Source organism: Puma concolor, chromosome B3 (assembly GCF_028749965.1).
Source record: "Puma concolor isolate L17-30 chromosome B3, mPumCon1.1.hap2, whole genome shotgun sequence".
NCBI classification, from domain to species: domain Eukaryota; kingdom Metazoa; phylum Chordata; class Mammalia; order Carnivora; family Felidae; genus Puma; species Puma concolor.
In genome coordinates, this window is record NC_141672.1 from 109,822,703 (window position 1) to 109,843,111 (window position 20,409).

At 37.7% G+C, this 20,409-nt stretch overlaps 1 protein-coding gene across 1 annotated transcript; it reads left to right on the top strand.

Moving 5' to 3' along the window:
* Positions 1-83: 83 nt before the first annotated feature.
* Positions 84-19,113, top strand: RAB11A (RAB11A, member RAS oncogene family). The gene is made up of 5 exons (XM_086710997.1): positions 84-264; positions 7,120-7,315; positions 7,564-7,757; positions 8,762-8,842; positions 17,330-19,113. The coding sequence occupies exons 1-5, from the start codon at positions 225-227 to the stop codon at positions 17,467-17,469; spliced, it is 651 nt and encodes a 216-aa protein (XP_086567123.1). The 5' UTR covers positions 84-224; the 3' UTR covers positions 17,470-19,113.
* The last annotated feature ends 1,296 nt before the right edge of the window (positions 19,114-20,409 follow it).

The following is a 20,409-nucleotide window of genomic DNA, read 5'->3' on the forward strand; positions in this document are numbered from 1 at the left end:
AAAGCTCCCGCGAACCGCCCTTCCTGGGCACAGGGGCGGAGCGCCACCTCCCGGAAGTACTTCCCCTTAGGGGCTGGGGCCTGCCGGAAGTGGCGTAGCGGCAGGGAGGGGTTCTTTACCCTGTCCGGCGGCAGAAGCTCGGCGTTCGGGTTACCCCTGCAGCGACGCCCCCTGGTCCCACCGATACCACTGCTGCTCCCGCCCCTTCGCTCCTCGGCCGCGCAATGGGCACCCGCGACGACGAGTACGACTATCTCTTCAAAGGTGAGGCCCTGGGCTCTCCCACTCTCTTCACCGAGTCCCCCGTTCGGGGGCCCGAGACACTCCCGGGGGACCCGCGTGCGGGCTGTCCCTGCCCTGAAATCGGCCTTCCTCAGCCCTTCCTCTCCGTGCGATTTGTTCTGCGGTCTCCCAACTCAGTCCTTCTCCCCTCAGACGGGGAGCCCTCGGCACACGCCGGGCTCTTAGCGACCTCCCCTTAGGCCTTCACTGTCCTCAGCGCCCCTCACCCTGTGTCCTTCTCGTGGCAGGCAGCTTTCTCCCCAATCGTCTTCCTTCCCCGGTTCGGTGGCCCCTTGAAGGGGGCCGCCCCTCCCACCATCTATCTTTTCGGGTTTGGCGCCCCTCCCGCTCAGTATACACCCTTCTCGGCTCGCTCCTTTCCCGAGCCCGTCTGACCGGCCCTTCCCCTCGCTCACCTTTCTTTCGGCGCAGACTCCCACTACAGGTCTTTTTCTAATCTGCCCCCCTTTTCCCCTCGAGCGAGCCTCTCCTCTGCGTCTCCTCTCAGCCCCTCCCCTCGGACCGAAGCCTCTCTGAGCAGTTTTCTACCATCCCTGGGCCAGGCCCTCGTTAAAATCTGAACGGGCCAGGGGCCCCCACCCCCACCCGCCCCACAGGTCTCGTGGTCAGTAACCTTCTCGCACTGCCCCCGGGATCGGTAGCTCTTTCTCTGCCTTTCCTCCCCAAATAATCAAGAGCTCTCCGACGTCTCCTGTGCGACCCCGAGGGTGGGGGGTAGGGCAAGAGGGATTGTCCATCACCCACGCGCGCACTTGTCGCAGTGACCCGGCAGACTGTTGTGACTTCCCATCTAGGCTTTTTTCCTCCTACCCTCCCTACCCAGCGGCAGCCAGCCCGGGATAACTCTATGGAGTCTGCTAGCGAGAAGGGGTTGCGGATGGGTGGTGGCTGTTATCCTTGCCAGACCTGAAGGCCCAGTTCCTGAGCAGGAAAGGTTGTGCGCTGCACAAATACTAGCTTGCTTTATCACTATGGACTGGTTGCTTCCTGCTGCAACACTGGGAGGATCCAACCTTTTGGTGTTTTTAGAACAGGAAGGGAAGAGTCTTAGTTGGCCACATACCTTTCCCAAAAGGTGGGGACTAGGGGGAAGTTGTGTGCTCTTTGGTGAAATTAAGTATGTAATACAAGATAGAGAAACATGTAGTGCCCTTGGACAAAACATATTGGAGGGTGGGAGTGGATGGAAAGAATTGCTTATTGGTTAGTCCAGAAAGAATCCTAGTAGTTTGTTGGTTTTTTTTAATCAACAAAACTAAAGGGTACGGTTTTCAATGAGAAACACAACTGTAAATGCTTTATTTTTGTTCATTGAATGCGTTCCCACTCAGATGCTCTTTCTCTGCCTCTGAATTAGGGCAGCCATCAAGTAGTATGCTGAACAAAGATCATTACCTGGGAGGAAGAAGCCATTGCTATTAAAGCTTTACAGTGGAGGGTGGAGTTTAAAAAGAGTGTTAAGCATGGTGATTGTTTCTGACCTTGCCATTGGGTGCTAAGAATGATTGACTAAAGGGAGCCGGAAACCTTTCTTTGCTTTACCAATACTTTGCAAATCTTATCACTGCTAACTCCTGGGCCAGAATATTCTGTTATATAGGGTGACTACATTCAGTATTCACCCTCACTACCCCATGGTGGGAAAGTCATTAACGGAGAAGAGAGTACTTAATGCATTTTACAAATACAAAAAGGAAATGTTAGCATACTGTTAGCTGAAGGCATCTGAGGTCAAGTGAAATTACTTAGGCAGGTGAGACCTTAGAGACTAGTGTTTAGTCATTATCAGGTTTATTTCTTAAGGTACAAGGTGGTAGGCAGCTAGGTACCTTTAAAGTGATGAATTTAAAACAAGATAGACTAACAACACAGTATTTCTCCTGTTTGGTTTGGAGCTTGAGTGTTGTTTATAGAAGCCATTTTTTTTTTTTTCCACTAAGAATATTAAGTATCCTGGATTGGTTTAAGAGATTTTAACTTAATTTTGAGATTAGACCATTCTTGTTAACAGTGATTGAGAGTATAGGGCTTACAGGCCTGGATTCAAATTCTGATTCAGGTCCTAAATTTGCTTTGTGACCTTTGAACATCAGTTCCTTCCTCTATAAAAAGGAAATAATACCTACCTTTCAGGACTCTTTCCAGAATTCAATGAGACTGGTTATGAGGACTCAGTAAGGGATAATAATGTGAAGAAAATTACTGTGGTTCTTGTCAGCTTTTTGAACCTTAACTCTTTATAACAGCATTTAAGTATTACTAAAGAAACTGAAAAGTAGGAATTTGAGGTGCCTGGATGGCCCAGTTGGTTGAGTGTCCAACTCTTGATTTTGGCGCAGGTCATGATCCCAGGGTTGTGGGACTGGGTCCCGCTTCAAGGTTCCACGCTCAGTGCGGAGCCTGCTTAAGATTCTCTCCCTCTGTCCCTCTCCCCTGTTTGTTTCTCTCTTTAAAAGTTCCTTTTTTTTTTTTTTTTTAAGTATTTTATGTTTCTATGGGTTATGTTTTCATTTTGTTGTACGTTTTTGTACATTTTGCTGTTTAAGATAGGGTGTTTAAAAATTTTGCTGAGAAGAATTTCCACTTTTTTTTAAAGCTCTTACAGGATATGAGTCATTTAAAAAAAAAACTTTAGTGCTGATTATTTAGCCAATTTTTTAATTTATACAATTATATTTTAAAGCAAAGCAGCAATATCACTTTAAAATGGTATCATTCTACAGAGATTATTCACCAAGATGAGCTACAGCTCTCCACTTGGAAGATCGCATACATAGCACACTTAATATTTGAGGGAAATAGAAGTTCGTAACTCTGACCAATTGAAAATGAAGGTATATTTTGATTAGTAAGCGATGTAGTGGTCCAAATGCGAATGAAAATTGGGGAGAGCAGGGCAGTTACTCTACATTACGTATTCGTTCTTGAACATTAGTTAAGTTCAACAATGAGACTTTGGGTGTCGGGGGGGGTTATTTTACTGTTTAAAACTTGACATTTTACTTTAAAAGCTTTATTTAATTGTACAGGTATTTATATACAATGTGGTTATGGCCTGTGGGACACATAAGTGAGCATCAATCATGGTTCCTATTGGTGTTGAAGACACCAATTCAAAGTCACATTTTTTGCAAATATTTAGATACATCATTTTCTTTTCAATCTAGTTGAAGGTCAGTAGTAATTAACCATCAGCTGATTGTCAGTGGAAAAGATCATAGGAACTTTGCTGTCTTGCATCTTGGTAGTTTTTCTTTCACAACTTTTGGTTGAGCAACTCACAATCTGCTGAATCTGGAAAAACTTGTCTAGACTACAGCCTTATTGGCTTATTGAATGCATTTTATTTTCAAGACTCTTTCAGTGAAGTAGGACCATGAATATAGCTGAAAGAGTAGAAAAGTCTCCCAAGTTTATTTATAAAAATCAGAATGAAAATTATCAGTTAACCATTTTAGATGATAACATTTAGATCTGATGCACTGTGATTGATTTTTCCAATTAAATCTTAGTCTAGTACATTAGTTTGCAAGAGTGTGTAAAACTAAATGTGGTTGAAGAGGTGGAACTTTTTATTAAATAATGGATAATTAATATGTATATTCTGCTTTTATGGCATTTAGCCTAATATTTGATATATTATGAACCAAATTTAATATTAGGTATTATAATGATACTTAAAATTCAGCAGGTGAGGTTGACCAAGTGGTAATAAATATCACTAGGTTATTTTATTTTATTTTATTTTTTTCAACGTTTATTTATTTTTGGGACAGAGAGAGACAGAGCATGAACGGGGGAGGGGCAGAGAGGGAGGGAGACACAGAATCGGAAACAGGCTCCAGGCTCCGAGCCATCAGCCCAGAGCCTGACGCGGGGCTTGAACTCATGGACCGCGAGATCGTGACCTGGCTGAAGTCGGACGCTTAACCGACTGCGCCACCCAGGCGCCCCGTCACTAGGTTATTTTAGAAATGTTATAGGTCTCTAATATACAGATGCTGTTATTTATGTTTATATTATTATACACACATACATACTTTTACCTAAGGTACTAGTTAAGGAAAACAGGAAAGTCACTGCAGATTCCTTTCTTTGAACTATAGGATGTGATCATATAGTTCACATTTTTAAAAAGCAATTAAATATTGTCATCCTAATGAGAGAAGCTATTTTGATTAGAAACTGAGTCCATGAATTAATTAATTTACTTATTTTTGGTTTATTTTTTCAGTCATAGCCTGTAAATTCTCTTAGGTTGTTCAGGTAATGTATTCCATTCTGGTCTGTTTATTTTTTTAGTGACCTTATATGTAACCCTTCTTGGTTTGATTTTTCATTTGGTAACTGAATAGAACCAGCTTTCCTTATTTTGTCATCTCTCAGCACTTCTTGGCAGTGCTGTTATTACAGAACCAATATCTTTTGGTGTCATTCAAGATATAATCCTTTAACAAGTTGTTAGTCTTTTAAATCTGGCAACTCTGTCCATGTCTAGCGGAGGTAATTATTTTATACTGTATAAAGCATTCTTCATGAGTCTTGAATTATTTTTAGATAAGAGTGCAATTTTTTATAATGTTAAAATGAATTGGTTACATTGAGGGGGAAAATGCCTTCACTGTCTTTATGCTGAGGTGGGGAGATAATGAGTATAATCATTAGTTAACATGGCGGTCAAAAGAGAAGAAACCAAAATTTGAAAGTTCTAGAGGTTTTGTGGGAGGGAGAAGGTGTTCTTTGAGCGAGTTATGTATTTAATTTTCCAAAGGCTTTGTCATGCTTTTGTCTAGTTTTGTCATGCTAGATGTCTTGCTCTTTGGCTTTAAGCTGGCTCCTGAATTACTGATTGACATCTGAGTGTCTGTAAAAGTAGAAATGTTTTAACTTTTTGGTTTTTTCCCTTCTTCCTTATTCCCACCTCAAGTGAGGCTTTTACACCTCTGTGCTAGTGTGGGGCCAGAAATGATTGAAAGAGATTCCTCAGCAGAACATTAGGTCTCTTGCCCTAAGAGGCAACACTGAGTGTATCCAATTAATAGGGTAGAGTACATCGCTGAAACTGGATTTGACCTCATCTCCAGAAAGGTGCACCTTGGAAAGTAACATAACCAGCCATCCTATAAAACTGGAAGTGCGTTGTTTTTATATGTTACGTTCATGACCTTAACATCTTTCCTGGTGTTAGAAATTAGAGCGTTTGCTATAATATCTGTGTTTGTCACAATACCTTTGACATCTCTAATTGACTATATAGCTAGAAATTACCGGTTGTACTGCATGGAGTTGTTGCCACCTGCATGATTTCTTGCTGAATCAGCTAATAGAGGAAGTCAGAAAGATATGCATTTGATAATGTACTCCATCCAAGACTGTCCAGAGGCCAGCTTATATCCCTTCTTGTGGCAAGGAAGGAATGTGTAATAGACTCTCTTTGCCCTCTGACCAGAGTGGAGTGTTCTCACAGTTTTTACCTCCCTCTCTCTACTCCTCTGCCCCCCAATCTCAGTCTCTTTAGGAAGATATGGTCTTATTCCTTGGTGTTATTCTCTCATGTTTGATTTTCTAGTCCTGGTGACTAAATCAGTTACCTAGTAAGAAGAAGCATTACTAGTCAACAGTAGAAATAAGTATTTTTTTTGAAATGCTGATAACGTTTTTTTCCTTTGTAAAAATTTTCAGTTCATGTTCTGTAAACCTGTGAATGTGTTTTGTTCTTAAATGCTTTAAAACAGGTTAACTGCCTGTTTTATTATTTATGAAAAAAATTTTTTTTGTAAGTTTATTTATTTATTTTGAGAGAGTGAGAGAGCAGGAGGAGGGGGGGGCAGAGAGAGAGAGGGGGAGACAGAATCTCAAGCAGGCTCTGCGCTCGAACTCACGAACCATAAGATCATGGCCTAAGCCGAATCAAGAGTCAGACACTTCACTGACTGAGCCACCCAGGTGCCCCCTTTTTATGAAATTCTTAAGTATAACATTGCCTTGGGTGAAAAAAAAAATCTCCATATATTTAGTTAGTAAATAAACTGTCTCCTATAGTGATCATAGGAAATAAATTCATCTAAACCAAACTTGTTTTTAAAAAATTCTTAAGTCATAAGAGTAAGTGTGTGCCCCCATTGCTTTGGCTTTTACTCAGAGGAAGTCCAGAATTCTTAGCTTCCTAGGGCCCCTGTTAAACTTAATTGGAATGTCTGTGTTTGTAGGGGTCTCTAGCTTCTGGCCCATGTGATAAATGCAACTATGAAAAATTCTTTGTAGTTTCTGTAATCTGGGTGGCATAGTATATAAACCTCATGCCTCATATGGTAAATGTGTTTCATTTTGCCTGGGTGTGAGTCCTGAGATCACACCGTCTTTGATGAAATTAGAACACTTTCATTCTTTCCCTCCTTTCTACTAACATCCTTTGTTGCTTTCCTGTATGATACACTTTAATATCACAAATTGTTTATTTGGTGTAGGATTTATCTTTCAAGCTACTACCTCCTATAATAGTAAGGTTGGTATCACATTGATGGTAATTAATCAATGCCTAGCAGACTTACGATTAAAAATTGCATGTGTAAGGCAGGATACTGTATCTGTGCTAAGCAGATGATGTGTGCAAGTTATTATGTAGGTAGAAATAGGTTAAAAAGAATAAATTGGTTTTATTGATTGGTAACAGGTCAGGAATATGGGCTTTTGCCCTCTCCCCCGCCCCCATTCGTTTTAAAATATCTGATGCTCTTTTTTGCTTTAAAGCATGGTGTTATTTTGAATATGTCTGCCTCATTTATCTGACACTGAGTTCTTTGTCTTTTTAATCAGTTGTCCTTATTGGAGATTCTGGTGTTGGAAAGAGTAACCTCTTGTCTCGATTTACTCGAAATGAGTTTAATCTCGAAAGCAAGAGCACCATTGGAGTAGAGTTTGCAACAAGAAGCATCCAGGTTGATGGGAAAACAATCAAGGCACAGATATGGGACACAGCAGGGCAAGAGCGATACCGAGCTATAACATCAGCGTAAGTCTCATAGTTTTTAAGTTCTGAGAAATAGACTGAATTAGCTGACTTTTGGTATTGGAAAAGATAACTGGTTTTTTTTGTTTTGTTTTTTTTTTTCTTCTTTTAAGAATTCTAGTATAAGGATTTTGAAATTTATTTATAAATGTCCTTTTAAAAATATATAATCCACAAATTTAGTTCTTCACGGTGTTCCCCTTCCGTCTTGCGTTTTTTTCTAATAGTTAAATACATGTTTTTGTTTTCAGATACTATCGTGGAGCTGTAGGTGCCTTATTGGTTTATGACATTGCTAAACATCTCACATATGAAAATGTAGAACGATGGCTGAAAGAACTGAGAGATCATGCTGATAGTAACATTGTTATCATGCTTGTGGGCAATAAGAGTGATTTGCGTCATCTCAGGGCAGTACCTACAGATGAAGCAAGAGCTTTTGCAGGTTAGTGATATGAATTTCATGATATTATAGTGATTCTGTATTTCTTACTGTACGTCTTGCAGTTTTGAAACTTTTCCAGTGTGGGTAATCGCTTACAATAGTTTCAGGAAAGCAAACGTCAGTGCTCAGCAAGGATTGTTGTTCTGAAAGTTAATGATGACTGTATGGCTCTTTTGCTTAACCTTGAGTCATTAAAACATTGTATTTTGAGTTTTGCTGCCAAAAGTTGAATATAAATCCGATTTTTTTTCCTGACCCTGGAAGGAATAGATGATACCTGTCAGTTTATTTTATGCTTCTTGTTTTTTTTCTATTATGTCTGTGTTTTACCAAAGCTGCTCTATATGGGTGTGAAAAGTAGTGGCCCAGGGAGTGTCAAGGACCGATAGAGAATGCGGCTGTTTAGTAGGAGTTATAACTTTTCTGGCTTTAGTGGAGGATCTGCCTGTTTCTTCTGTTCCAGTAGGGACAGCCTATCGGAAGGCAACATTATTCACTCTTGGCTAGTGAAGGTTGTGACTGTTTCCCAGTGATTAGGCTGTGAATAAAGGTTTTTGTAATAGTTTTTCAGTTTTACAGGCAAGAAGCTTTATTTCAAATAATATAGTTCCAGAATTTTAAGTGAATAAATACATACCTATCCATGTTTATATCATAATTATGTGGTTGATGGGGAGAAGGACAGTAAGGGATGGAAATAATGGAGTATTTGATAAGTTTACTACCTTTTGAGTAGTGTCACTCATTGCCATTCATTGGTAGTAGATAGATGTAACAAGTGTTTATTTTAATTAAGGAGCCAGTGAAAATTTCTCACTGTTATTTTAATCTGCTAAAGTAAAGTAGAATGGTGTCCTTACGACTTAAGGGGTTGGGGAGGTCTTGGGTTTTACAAAATTTTATTATTTCCTTTTTGAGTTTGAATGTATTACATCTCTTGTGTAAAATTTGACAAGACTGAAGTTTTTCTCTCTCCCCACTCCTTGCCCCCCCCCGCCCCCCAGAAAAGAATGGTTTGTCATTCATTGAGACTTCTGCTCTAGACTCTACAAATGTAGAAGCTGCTTTTCAGACAATTCTGACAGGTAAGACTTGAATTTTTACAGTACACTAGTGGGAATTGGAAGTTTTATGAATGTAAACAAATTAGAAAACTATATATCACACTATCTAAGAATGACTCATTTAAGAGCTGCTATAGCAAGAACTGTTTAGAGTACAAAATTAGTTAACCCTTGCGTGTTGAGCTTTAATCCTAATTCATTTGGTATATATTGGGAAAAGTACTTTGAAAATAATTTGTTCACTTCTGTTATTACTTCATTCCAGATATTCTGTACTTTGTGGTCACAAGCACAAAGTAACGGTTAAAGTAATCCTTAAATTTTCATAAGATGAATATTGAAATCATGGCTATGGAGGGGCACCTGGGTGGTTCAGTCAGTTAAAGGTTGGACTCTTTGATTTCGGCTCAGGTCATGATTATGCTTCATGAGTTTGAGCCCTGAGTCAGACTCAGCACTGACAGTGAGGCGTCTGCTTGGGATTCTCTCTCTCTGCCTCCTTCTCTGCCCCTCCCCCACTCATATGCACATGTTCCTGTGCCCATGGGCGTGTGCATGCTCGCTCGCTCTCTCTCTCTCTGTCAAATAAATCAATAAATAAATAACCTGAAATCCTGGCTAGGGAAAGCTATAAATGCCCTTTGAAATTCAGTAAAGAAAATCTTGCTTGGTTCTGATATGTTATAGAAGCAGCTAGGGAAAACTATACTTTTTTTTTTTTTTTAACATTTTTTACATATTTATTTATTTTTGGGAGAGAGAGAGACACTGAACGTGAGCAGGGGAGGAGCAGAGAGAGAAGGAGACTCAGAATTGAAGCAGGCTCCAGGCTCTGAGCTGTCAGCACAGAGCCTGACGCAGGGCCCGAACCCACAAACCACGAGATTGTGACCTGAGCCAAAGTCAGATGCTTAACCGACTGATCCACCTAGGTGCCCTGGGAAAAATACATTCTTAAAAATTTAAATGAAAAAACAGTAAAATTCTCCTGTTATAGAAGAAGCAAGGTGTCATCTTGTGGAGAAAATCAGCAAGTGGAGAAAATCAGCAAAGTTTAAATACGTAGTGGGAAAAGAACAAAGTTCATGCTGTTCTAGAATGTAGATGTGCAGACAGGTCAACCATAGGGATTTCAAGAAGGCATTGTATTTGTGTTGACTTACATTTACCCTGACTTTATTAGAATGACCACATTTATCAGCAAGTTTAATCTTAATCCTGTAATAAGTATTTTGGTTGTTTTAAAGTACTTTAAAATTATATATTAACATTATTATTTTTTCAAATTTTTTGTTGAGAGAGAGAAAGCAGGCATGCAGGTGCCTGCGAGCAGGGGAGGGGCAGAGAGAGAGGGAGACACAGAATCTGAAGCAGGCTCCAGGCTCTGAGCTGTCAGCACAGAGCCCGACGTGGGGCTTGATCTCATGAACCTTGAGATCATGACCTGAGCTGAAGTCAGATGCTTGACTGAGCCACCCAGGCTCTCCGGGATTCACAGATTTTAACTTGTAAATGTCTTATTTTATATTGGAAATATGTAGGGAACAAACCCAAGAATTTAAGAGCATGGACTTGGAAGCCTTACTTGGGTTTTAGTCCTGGCTCCTTCACTTACCAATGGCTCTGTAAGCTTAGGCAGGTTACTTAATCATTTCTAGGCCTTAAATTTTGGGGAATTTTGTTTTTGTTTTTTTGAGAGAGGGCTTATATTTATAAATAAATACCTTGTGATATGATTTGACTTGGCTGTTGTGACTTAAAGGTTTTTGTCTCTATAACCCACAGAGAAGACACTGTCACTTGAGACATCTGTAGACTCCAAAAATGAGTACATGACTTCATACATGTTAAAATACTTAGCTATCCCTGGTACAGAGTGGACATTTGATGAATTAGTAGCTAATAGCAGTTAAAGCATGAAAATAAACTTAATTAAAAATAAACTAGATATTGGTAATTTACATACCTATCTTATTAGAATTCTTCTCTGTTATCAGAAAAATAGTAACTAACAGAACTGGTGCTAAGGTTGGATAAATAGTCTTTGGACCACAGTAGCTTTCCTTTAGAATCTTCTTTGTGTCAAGTTTCATTACAGACTGTTAGAAGCAAGGAAGAATTGATTAAATATGCAGTGTGTCTGCAAATCCCACTTTCCCTTACAACCGCTTGTGTGGATTCTATTAAATCAATATGTAGAGTACTAAATTTAGACCCAGGAGTTACAGGTTTTTACTTTTTATCACTTTGTTCCCACTCCCTGTGTAACTAGTCACTGAACTAGTCACTGGACCTCCCTGGTCCTCAGATTCACAGTGTCTTAAATAATGAGTGAGTTAAATCATTTTGAGGGTCTGTGAGTCTCTTAAGGCCTCTGAAAACCTCACTTTTTTTAGTCCTTGTTGAAATAGTTTTTATGTCCCATCACATCTCTGCATTCTAGCCCATTCTGATCTCAGTTTCTAGCCTATTCTGATACTAAGTGAAAATGAGACCATCTTCAGTTCACTATTTTATGTGTCATTTTGCAACGTTTAATTTAATGATCCACTCAAACATGAGCTAAGTAATCAGTAAGTATGGTATATACTTAAAATTGAACTGTTTTGTCCTTAAAGATGAAGGACATTTGGCTATTTTTCTTAAAGTTCACTCTAGATTTAACATTTGTTATTGCTTGATTAATGTTGCTTGAAAGCAAACAAGACTTTCACTTACTACCATTTTTTCTCTCTATATTCACTATTTTCTCAGCTTCCTCCATAAATCTTTAAAGTATTAATCTGTGGGATCGGAGGTCACTGCATATGGCAGCAGACATCTCTTGTTTTGCATGTGTTAGGATGTTTGTTCTAAACTTTTCTTCGCTTTATACCAGTAGGAGTATTAATAAGAGAAGACAGGGAGGGGGAAAAAAACCAACAGGAAAGACCACAGTAATCTCCTTAGGTTTAATTCTGCCTTGAATGTTAACAGCATTAAGGGAACATTTACATTGTATTTTGATGTTGCTGGAAGAAAAAAATAGTTTTTTTCATTTTTAAGGTGAAAAATTAATTAGATGTTGGAAAACTTACCTACATTAATACTCCAGAGTTAATTGTGTTGCTTGTTTAGAATAAATTCATGGCATTTTTGACATCCACAGATTTGACAGTAACTCCATGACAATGTTACTGATAGAATTTTTTAGAGGGAGTTAGCTAGTACTCGAGTGAACCTGATGGATTGCCTAGCCTTTGCATTGCAGTGCAGTTTTCTTCCTTCATCCTCAAGTTTATTAAGGGATGTTTTTAATTTATATTTTCCATACTCTTATTTTTTCATTCAACTTTGAATTTGATAATTTCAGACTGAAGAGTTGCAGTAGTAGTGCAAAGAATTTGCGGATACCCTTCACCCATGTTTCCCAAATGTTGGTATTTTATCATATCTGCTTTATTCTTTCTCTTGCTGTATGCATTTTTTTTTCTTGTATCTGTGTATTTCTTAAAGACAAGAATGTTCTCTCTCATAACCATAGTGCACTTGTAAAAAATCAGAGAGGTAGGTAGTAATCCACATCAGTGTTTAACTGCAGACCTTATGCAGATTTTTCCAATTGTTCCAATTATGTCCTTAATTAGCACAAGAAATTCTGGGATCACATCATGCATTGCATTCAGCTGTCCTAGCTCTTTCATCTCCTCTAATCAGGAAAAGATCCTTAGTCTTTCTTTTGTTTATTGACATTTTTTTGAAGGGTACAGGCCATTTATTTTGTAGTGTCCCTCATTTTGGGTTTGTCTCATGTTCACTCATAATTGAACTCAGATTATGCACTTTCAGCAGGAACACCACAAAAGTGCTCTTAGTGCATCCATCAGAAGGTCATGATATTGGTTTGTTGTATTTATTACTGGTAATGTTAACTCTGATCACTTGGTTAAAGTGATAACTGCAAGGTTTCTCCAAGTAATTAGTTAGTCCAAGTCATCTTTTTAATTAAAGATGGTTAAAGTAGTGAGAATCATTTAATTAGGTGTAGTATCTTTGTTCTTGGCATGTGGCAACCTTTTAAATACATCATTGTATCAAATCAGCACTTTTCTGACGTTTAAGAAAATTAATGGTTAGCAGTGGGTTTGAAGACGACCTAACAAATTCTGACCAAGGCTATAGTGAGTGAAACAACTCAGGCTTCTGTTATTTTCACAATTTTTGGATGGCCCAGAGAACTTTTAACTCTTTTTGTTCCCTAATTTGGAACAATTGCATTTAACTTCGGTAGAGTTTACTTGGCAACTAGCTCCATACTTTCATTAGGATAGAAATAAATACGTGTCCTTTTTTTTTTAGTTATATTTATTTATTTTTGAGAGAGAGAGTGTGAGCAAGGGAGGGGCAGAGAGGGAAACACAGAATCCAAGCAGGCTCCAGGCTCTGAGCTGTCAGCACAGAGCCCCATGTGGGGCTCGAACTCATGGACCATGAGATCATGACCTGAGCCAAAGTCGGACACCCAACCGACTGAACCACCCAGGCGCCTCAAGCATGTGTCTTTTTAATTTAACTTTACCTGGTTATATTTAAAACTATGTTACATTAATATTTTATCTTCTATTTAGATCTATGAGAGATCCTAATACAAGAACGACACAGAATAGTTCCTTTTCTTTTTAACTTTGCCTATCCTTTGGACATCTTGAAAAGGGACTGCACAGGAATTGGTGTATCACATACATTTGGTTCTAAAGGAGAACATGCCCTTGAAAGAGGAAAATATTTGCATCTGGCTTAGCAGGTTATTAGTCCTGTTTCTGTTTCCACTTAACCTCTAATCAGATACCAGGTGGAAGGTATCTGCTTGCTATTTTCTTATCAAGGTTTCTTTTAAGTGACACACCCAGCCACAGGAGATGTTAAATACATTACTTGAGTAGCATCTTAGTGCCCGTTTCTTTTACTTTTTTGATCCACACTTTCCTATTGATTGCTTTGGCATTTTCATTAGTGGATGTCTTTTTGGTGACTGGAACAAATGTAGCCCTAATCCATTTTTACAAAACTGTACAGTAGTACTTGCAGACCAGTTATACAGTACTGCTCAAATTGCTTGCTTTGGAATGAGACCTCTTTAATATTTAACTTAATGTTCTCTGAGAACTCTGCCTTGTCCTCTTACAGTGTTTGCTTTTCATGTAAGAGCCTGCAAAAGATTTTTTTGTTTTGGTTCCTCTAACTTAATCTTCCAAACGACCTGTAAAGAAGTTAAAATTTGTAGAGGGTCCCATTTAATAATTTGCACTTGAGAAAGAAGAGCCATCCAGTTTGGGATAAGAGAAAACAAAGAAAGAATGAATGAGTAGTGTAGTTTTATAGTAAGTTGATGATTGTTTTTATTCCTTAGGCACTAGCCTGATTGGATGAGTGTCTTTCCCTTTGCCCTTGACACACTCCAGTTCCGTCTCTTTGCAATGAAAAGAATCTGAATGAATTAGACTACATATCCTGTTTTTGTTTTTTAATTCTAGTCAGTAGGCTTTCTTTATTGCAGTGTTTTTCCCTTGATCCTTCTTCAGCTTTGAACCACTGTCAACTTTGTGAAACACAAATTTTGGTGCCTTCCCCTCCCCACAAAAAAGTAAGAAAAGGTACATTATAACTGTCAGCATTTTTGCTAGTTTACATACTCAGTTGACTACAGCTTGCTGTTTTTCAACTTTAGGGAAATTAGTTCTTAATTTGGAGGAATTACTCATTTAACACATTTCTTCCTCTTTAACTTTTTGTTATGGAAAGTTTCCAATATACCAAAATCAGGACAGTATCATGACTTCCCATGTAGCCACCAACAGCCATCCGTTCATGACCAGTCTTTCTTCCACCTCTTCCCTCCCTTATTGTTTTGAAACCAATCCCAGATATTATATCATTTCATTTGTAAACATTTCATGATGTGTATATCTAAAAGATTAGGACTTAAGCTCAAAATAGCAAAACTAGTAAAAAATTGGCAGTATGTCTTATTATCATCTTTGTCCAAACAATATTACAATATTCTGTTTCAATTTTTTTTTTTTTTTTTTTTTTTTTTTTTTTTACAGTTCAAATTAGAATCCAATCAAATGATGTTCCTATTTGGTTGACATGTCTTGGAGCATTTTGAAAATATAATTCTACTTTTCTCTTTTTTACCCTATAACTTTATAATTTAAAAATATTCAAGTATTATAGAAATAATACAGTGAAAACCTTAAACCTTTCATCTTCAATCACTTTGCCACATTTGGCTTATTTCTACATGTGTGTATATACTCTTTTTCCTCTTTGCTCAATCTTCGGAAAATAAATTGTAGACATTGTGGCACTTTACAAGTAAATAAATACTGGAGCATTTTATCTTCTAAGTATAAGACATTCTATATAATCAGTACAATATATTCAAGTAACAAATTTCTTGAATATAATATATGATACTGTGATTATGTAGAATAATTCCTTGAGTGTATGGTATTTTGATTATGTAGAATGCCAAGTATAATACATGGTATTGTGACTACGTAGAATGCCTTGTGCTTGGGAGATATGGTGTTAGCTTATGTGCAGTTCATATTCCTGTTTCTTCAAGTATACTAATAATGTCCTTTATAGATTTGGTTTTTACATTTTAAATGTCATTTTGGTCAAAGGTCGCACATTGATGGAATTGTTTTCTATCTGGGGCATTATTAAATACAGTAACTACTGGGCACAGGTTGTTATTGAGCACTTGAAATATGACTAGTGGACTGAGAAATTGGTTTTTAAATTTAATTCAATTAAAAAATTTTTTAAAAATATTAAAGAGAGAGAGAGAGAGAACGAGTGGGGGTGGGGTAGAGAGAGAGGGAGACACAGAATCTGAAGCAGGCTTACAGGTTCCTAGCTGTCAGCACAGAGCCAGACTCGGGGCTTGAATTCATGAACCATGAGATCATGATCTGAACCAAAGTCGGATGCTTAACTGACTGAACCACCCATGTGCCCCAAATTTTATTTAAATATGTGACTACTGTATTGGACACTACAGATGCAGAACATTTATCCCCATCTTTTTTTTTTTTTTTTAATTTTTTTTCAACGTTTATTTATTTATTTGGGACAGAGAGAGACAGAGCATGAACGGGGGAGGGGCAGAGAGAGAGGGAGACACAGAATCGGAAACAGGCTCCAGGCTCTGAGCCATCAGCCCAGAGCCTGACGCGGGGCTCGAACTCACGGACCGTGAGATCGTGACCTGAGCTGAAGTCAGACGCTTAACCGACTGCGCCACCCAGGCGCCCCTATCCCCATCTTTTAAAGTATTTTATAACAACAAAGTTTTTGAAGACTCTTGGCCAGTTTCCTTGTGGGATGTCCCTTAGTCTGGATTTATCTAATTGTTTTCTCAGGATAAATTCATTTTAAACATTTTTGGCAGTAATACACAGGTATCCTTCATAGGAATGCACTGTGTCTTTCGTAGTACATCATAATAGGAGATAGATCATGTCAGTTTGTCCCATTTTTAGAATTCTCTTACCTTTTGAGGTTTTTGTTTTTGTCTTGAGAGAATAAAGATAAGTAAGATACATTCTCTGTTTGTAAGGAATTTATAATTTAGAGTGAAATACTTTTAGGCAGTGCAATATATGACCAAATAAAATGAGTTAAAGATACTTGGTGTAGAGGAATTTCATAACATTTATTGGACCAAAAAGTTGCTTATTAAATTGTTAAGCCGCTACTATATGCCATATGCTGGAGATACAGAAATGAATAAGGTAGACACAGTGTCTATACAGAGTTTAATGTTTAGTGGAAGAGGTAGACACAGATTTTCTTTTCTTTCTTTCTTTCTTTCTTTCTTTCTTTCTTTCTTTCTTTTTTTTTTTTTTTTAAGTTTGGGTAAGTGTCATATAAGATCTTAAGTTGCTTGTTAATAATTACTTCATTACAATTTAACTTTAGTTCAGGAGACAGTGATAAACGTCATCTTTCTCTCCTTTCCAAGAGTCCTTGGGATTTTGGCATGTTGGTGAAGTTGTGTTCTTCCCTACACAGCCAAGAAAAATACTAATGTGTCTCATAGTACAGATTTATTTTTTTTTTCTGTGGTACAGTGTAATGCTATGTAGGGTTTCTTGATAAGGGTAGACTGAAAATACTCTCATAGTTTAATATTTATTATTTATTTTTTTTCTCTCATGGCTTAATTTACATCTAAGCCCATAAACTATGTAATCTCTTTAAAACAAGATTTATTTAATTGACTGGTGAACGGGAAAACCAGTTTTTCTCTTCTTACTCTTCGAGAAATTGTTAAAATAATGGATTGACTAATCAGTGGCTATTTGAAAATAAAACTTAAATTTATACATTCTTTGGCCAAGTTTGTTTGCAGTCTTTTTCTGCAAATCTATTTTCTACCTCTGTGTACTTACTTTTATATCAACTATTAATGAGTCTATTCACAGTGAGTATTGCTGGATTTTCTTCTTTTTTCAGAGATCTACCGCATTGTTTCCCAGAAGCAAATGTCAGACAGACGTGAAAATGACATGTCTCCAAGCAACAACGTGGTTCCTATTCATGTTCCACCAACCACTGAAAACAAGCCAAAGGTGCAGTGCTGTCAGAACATATAAGGCGTTTCTCTTCTCCCCTAGAAGGCTGTGTATAGTCCATTTCCCAGGTCTGAGATTTAAATATATTTGTAATTCTTGTGGTCACTTTGTGTTTTATTACTTCCTCATACTTATGAATTTTTTCATGTCTTAAGTCTTTTGATTTTAGCTTTATAAAATCATCCACTTGTCCCAAATGACTGCAGCTTTTTTTTCATGCTATGGCTTCACTAGCCTTAGTTTAATAAACTGAATGTTTGGATTCCTCAGTTATTGTTTACTTTTCATCATGGAAGCCTGTCACTGTAGGACATAATAGAACTTGATCGCTTGAAGCTCAGACCTATTGGTCTTGATCAAATCAAACTAAGAAGACCTTAGAAGAAATAAGCTATCATTTTGCCACAGAGCAGCGAATAATGAGCAGCTTATAATTCATACACTCTTCTCTCAATGCAGTGTATATTTCCACAAATCTAAGAATTGCTCTATAAACACAGCAAGATTTTGAGAGCTTGAAAATTTTACATTATTCTGGAAGTCAATTTCTAAAATGCCTTAATAGGGTTAAGTAGTTTAGTAAATTTTGTTTTTTAATTTTTGTAAGGATCAAAGTTGATTAGAGAGGGGGGACACTTTTTTCTGGACAAGAATTATCTTAATAAACATGAAAGACTGTTCTATGGTTTCAGTAGCAGTGTGGTTATGGAGCCATATGTTCAACAACGCTGCCTGGCAGGCTGGGAACTCGAGAGACTGGTGGAGTTCCATCTGAGATGCCTCTGTTGCAGTGATCAGGCAGCCCAAATCACTGGGCCTACCTGTTTTGCCAGCAGTAGGTTATGTGGCCTTTTATTGCTCAGGCAATAACTGGTTTAATGCTGTTAGTATCAAATTGTGAAGTGTTAATTTTGTCTTAAAACCCTCCAGTAAATGAAACGCAACGTAGTTTTATCACCATATCTATCAGCAGGCATGGATAATTATTTTAACAATGCTGATGTTGAGTTTGCAATATATTATGGAATACAGTCCAGTTAAATTTCTGGTTTCAGTATGTCTAGGAATACAGTGAGAGGTTAATTTCTGCTCAAGTGGTACCACTTAAAGGCATGTATTCTTTTAGTACGTAGTACCTTGAGTTTAAATAGAATGTATTTAGGCATTATACCAACCTGAAATACTTTTTCCCACTACATTATTGAAATCAATGGAGCAACTAGTTTCCCATTTAGAAATGTGCACACTAATACTGAGTTTTCCTTTCTTGTGGATAATATTAAGCACTTACTCTGCAGTGTTCTGAAAGTTGTGTCAACTGAAGTGATACTATTCAGGATGGTGGAATATCCCCCAAATACAAAAATATATATGTGTGTGGGCTTGCATAGATTACTATGTTTCATAGTTAATCAGTCTTTTGCAGTGCTTATGATGTGTGGGGCACACGGAAGGCATTGCTGTGGTCAGTCTTTTTGGTTTTCTTCTGTAGCCATTTATTTTAGTGTATTGGTTGGTTATGAAGATACTATTATCTATTTGTAAATCGCTACTTTGTATTTTATGCATGCTCTGTAACTTGATTTATTTTTATCTTTATTTTATTTTTTAGTTATTGATTTGGAATATATTCACATTCTAATAAACAGTTATAGGGGGACTATTCTTTATGTTGTCAGATTACATTTTTCCTTTGAGTGCTTTGGATGCAGCCATGGAATATTTGATTCTAATGAGTAAGAGCATAGGTCCTTGCATTACAGAGTAAACACTGAATTGGAGGCATCATTGTATGAATTCAGCTTTGATTTTAGACATAGAATGCAATTATGCTTTTCTTGGAAAAGGTATCACCAAAAACATTAGGGAGGTAGTCTTTGTATTTTCATTTATAACAGTGTCACCAGACCCAGGAAGAGGCATTTACTCAAAATTGGTAGTAAATCTTTCACAAAATTATTTAAGAGAAGGAAACCGTAGGTAGTGAATTGAAAATCAATAACTGAATTTTATCAAGTATAGACTTAATGTTGCCTTGGGCATGGTTGGATCTTGGGAGAATTCCAAGAACCCTTTAAGTAGTAGTAGAAAATGTCTTTGCATCTTAACAGTGTCTTCATTCTGAATAGTATCTCAGGAGACAAACTGTCTCAAGTAAGAAACATTAAGTTTTAAATTACTATGACAGTTTAGGGCTCAAGGCAGTTTAGAAGAGTTTTGCTGTTTGACCCTGCTTTTCAGTTATTTTAACTTGGAATTTTTTTTTTTTTAACCTATTCTCCTGGAAAGTCAGTTAGCCCTCCTGATTTAAACTTGTATGTCATTGTTCTTAAGTGTTATCTGTGCTATCTATGATTTTTCTTTAATTGTGGTTGTAACTCTGTAAGGGTATCTTTAGCCATTGCATTGTGTATGCTAAATTCTAATTCTAAGAAGGGGTGCTAGCTGGTGATTTGTGCCAGGGGTCTTTTAAGTTCTGAAAGGTTATGCAGAAAAGTTAGACCTCTTGAGTTTAGATTGCCCATCAGAGCTAGTCATATTTATTTCATCATTGGGAAAATGAACATCTTAAATTTTGTCCTCAGTGATACTTGTATTTTCAAAATACAGATACTCTCAGTGGTTTGATTGTTGTCCTGATTTCTTCCATCTACCTTAAAGAGGAAAACAAAACTTTTTAGACAGTTTTGGCCAGTACCAGAAGCAGAATAAGTCAAAGGCTGGGTTGATAATTAAGAACTTAATCTAGCCTGTTAGGTTTTAATTAATGGAGTGGGGTGTGTGTGTGTGTGTGTGTGTGTGTGTGTGTGTGTGTGCGCGCACGCGCTTAAACACAGGAGGAAAATAGAGATTGGTTGTTTGAAGTCTCACAAACATTTTAAGCCTGAAAAAAATTCAAAACAAAATTGAATTTTGTATAAGAACTGTGCATGGCGTGCATTACTTGTGTGGGGAAAAAAA

Coding starts and splice junctions, on each gene's coding strand:
- RAB11A (XM_086710997.1), top strand. CDS start 225: ATGGGCACCCGCGACGACGAGTACGACTATCTCTTCAAAG. Junction 265..7,119: donor GTACGACTATCTCTTCAAAG/GTGAGGCCCTGG, acceptor CTTTTTAATCAG/TTGTCCTTATTGGAGATTCT. Junction 8,843..17,329: donor TTTTCAGACAATTCTGACAG/GTAAGACTTGAA, acceptor TTCTTTTTTCAG/AGATCTACCGCATTGTTTCC.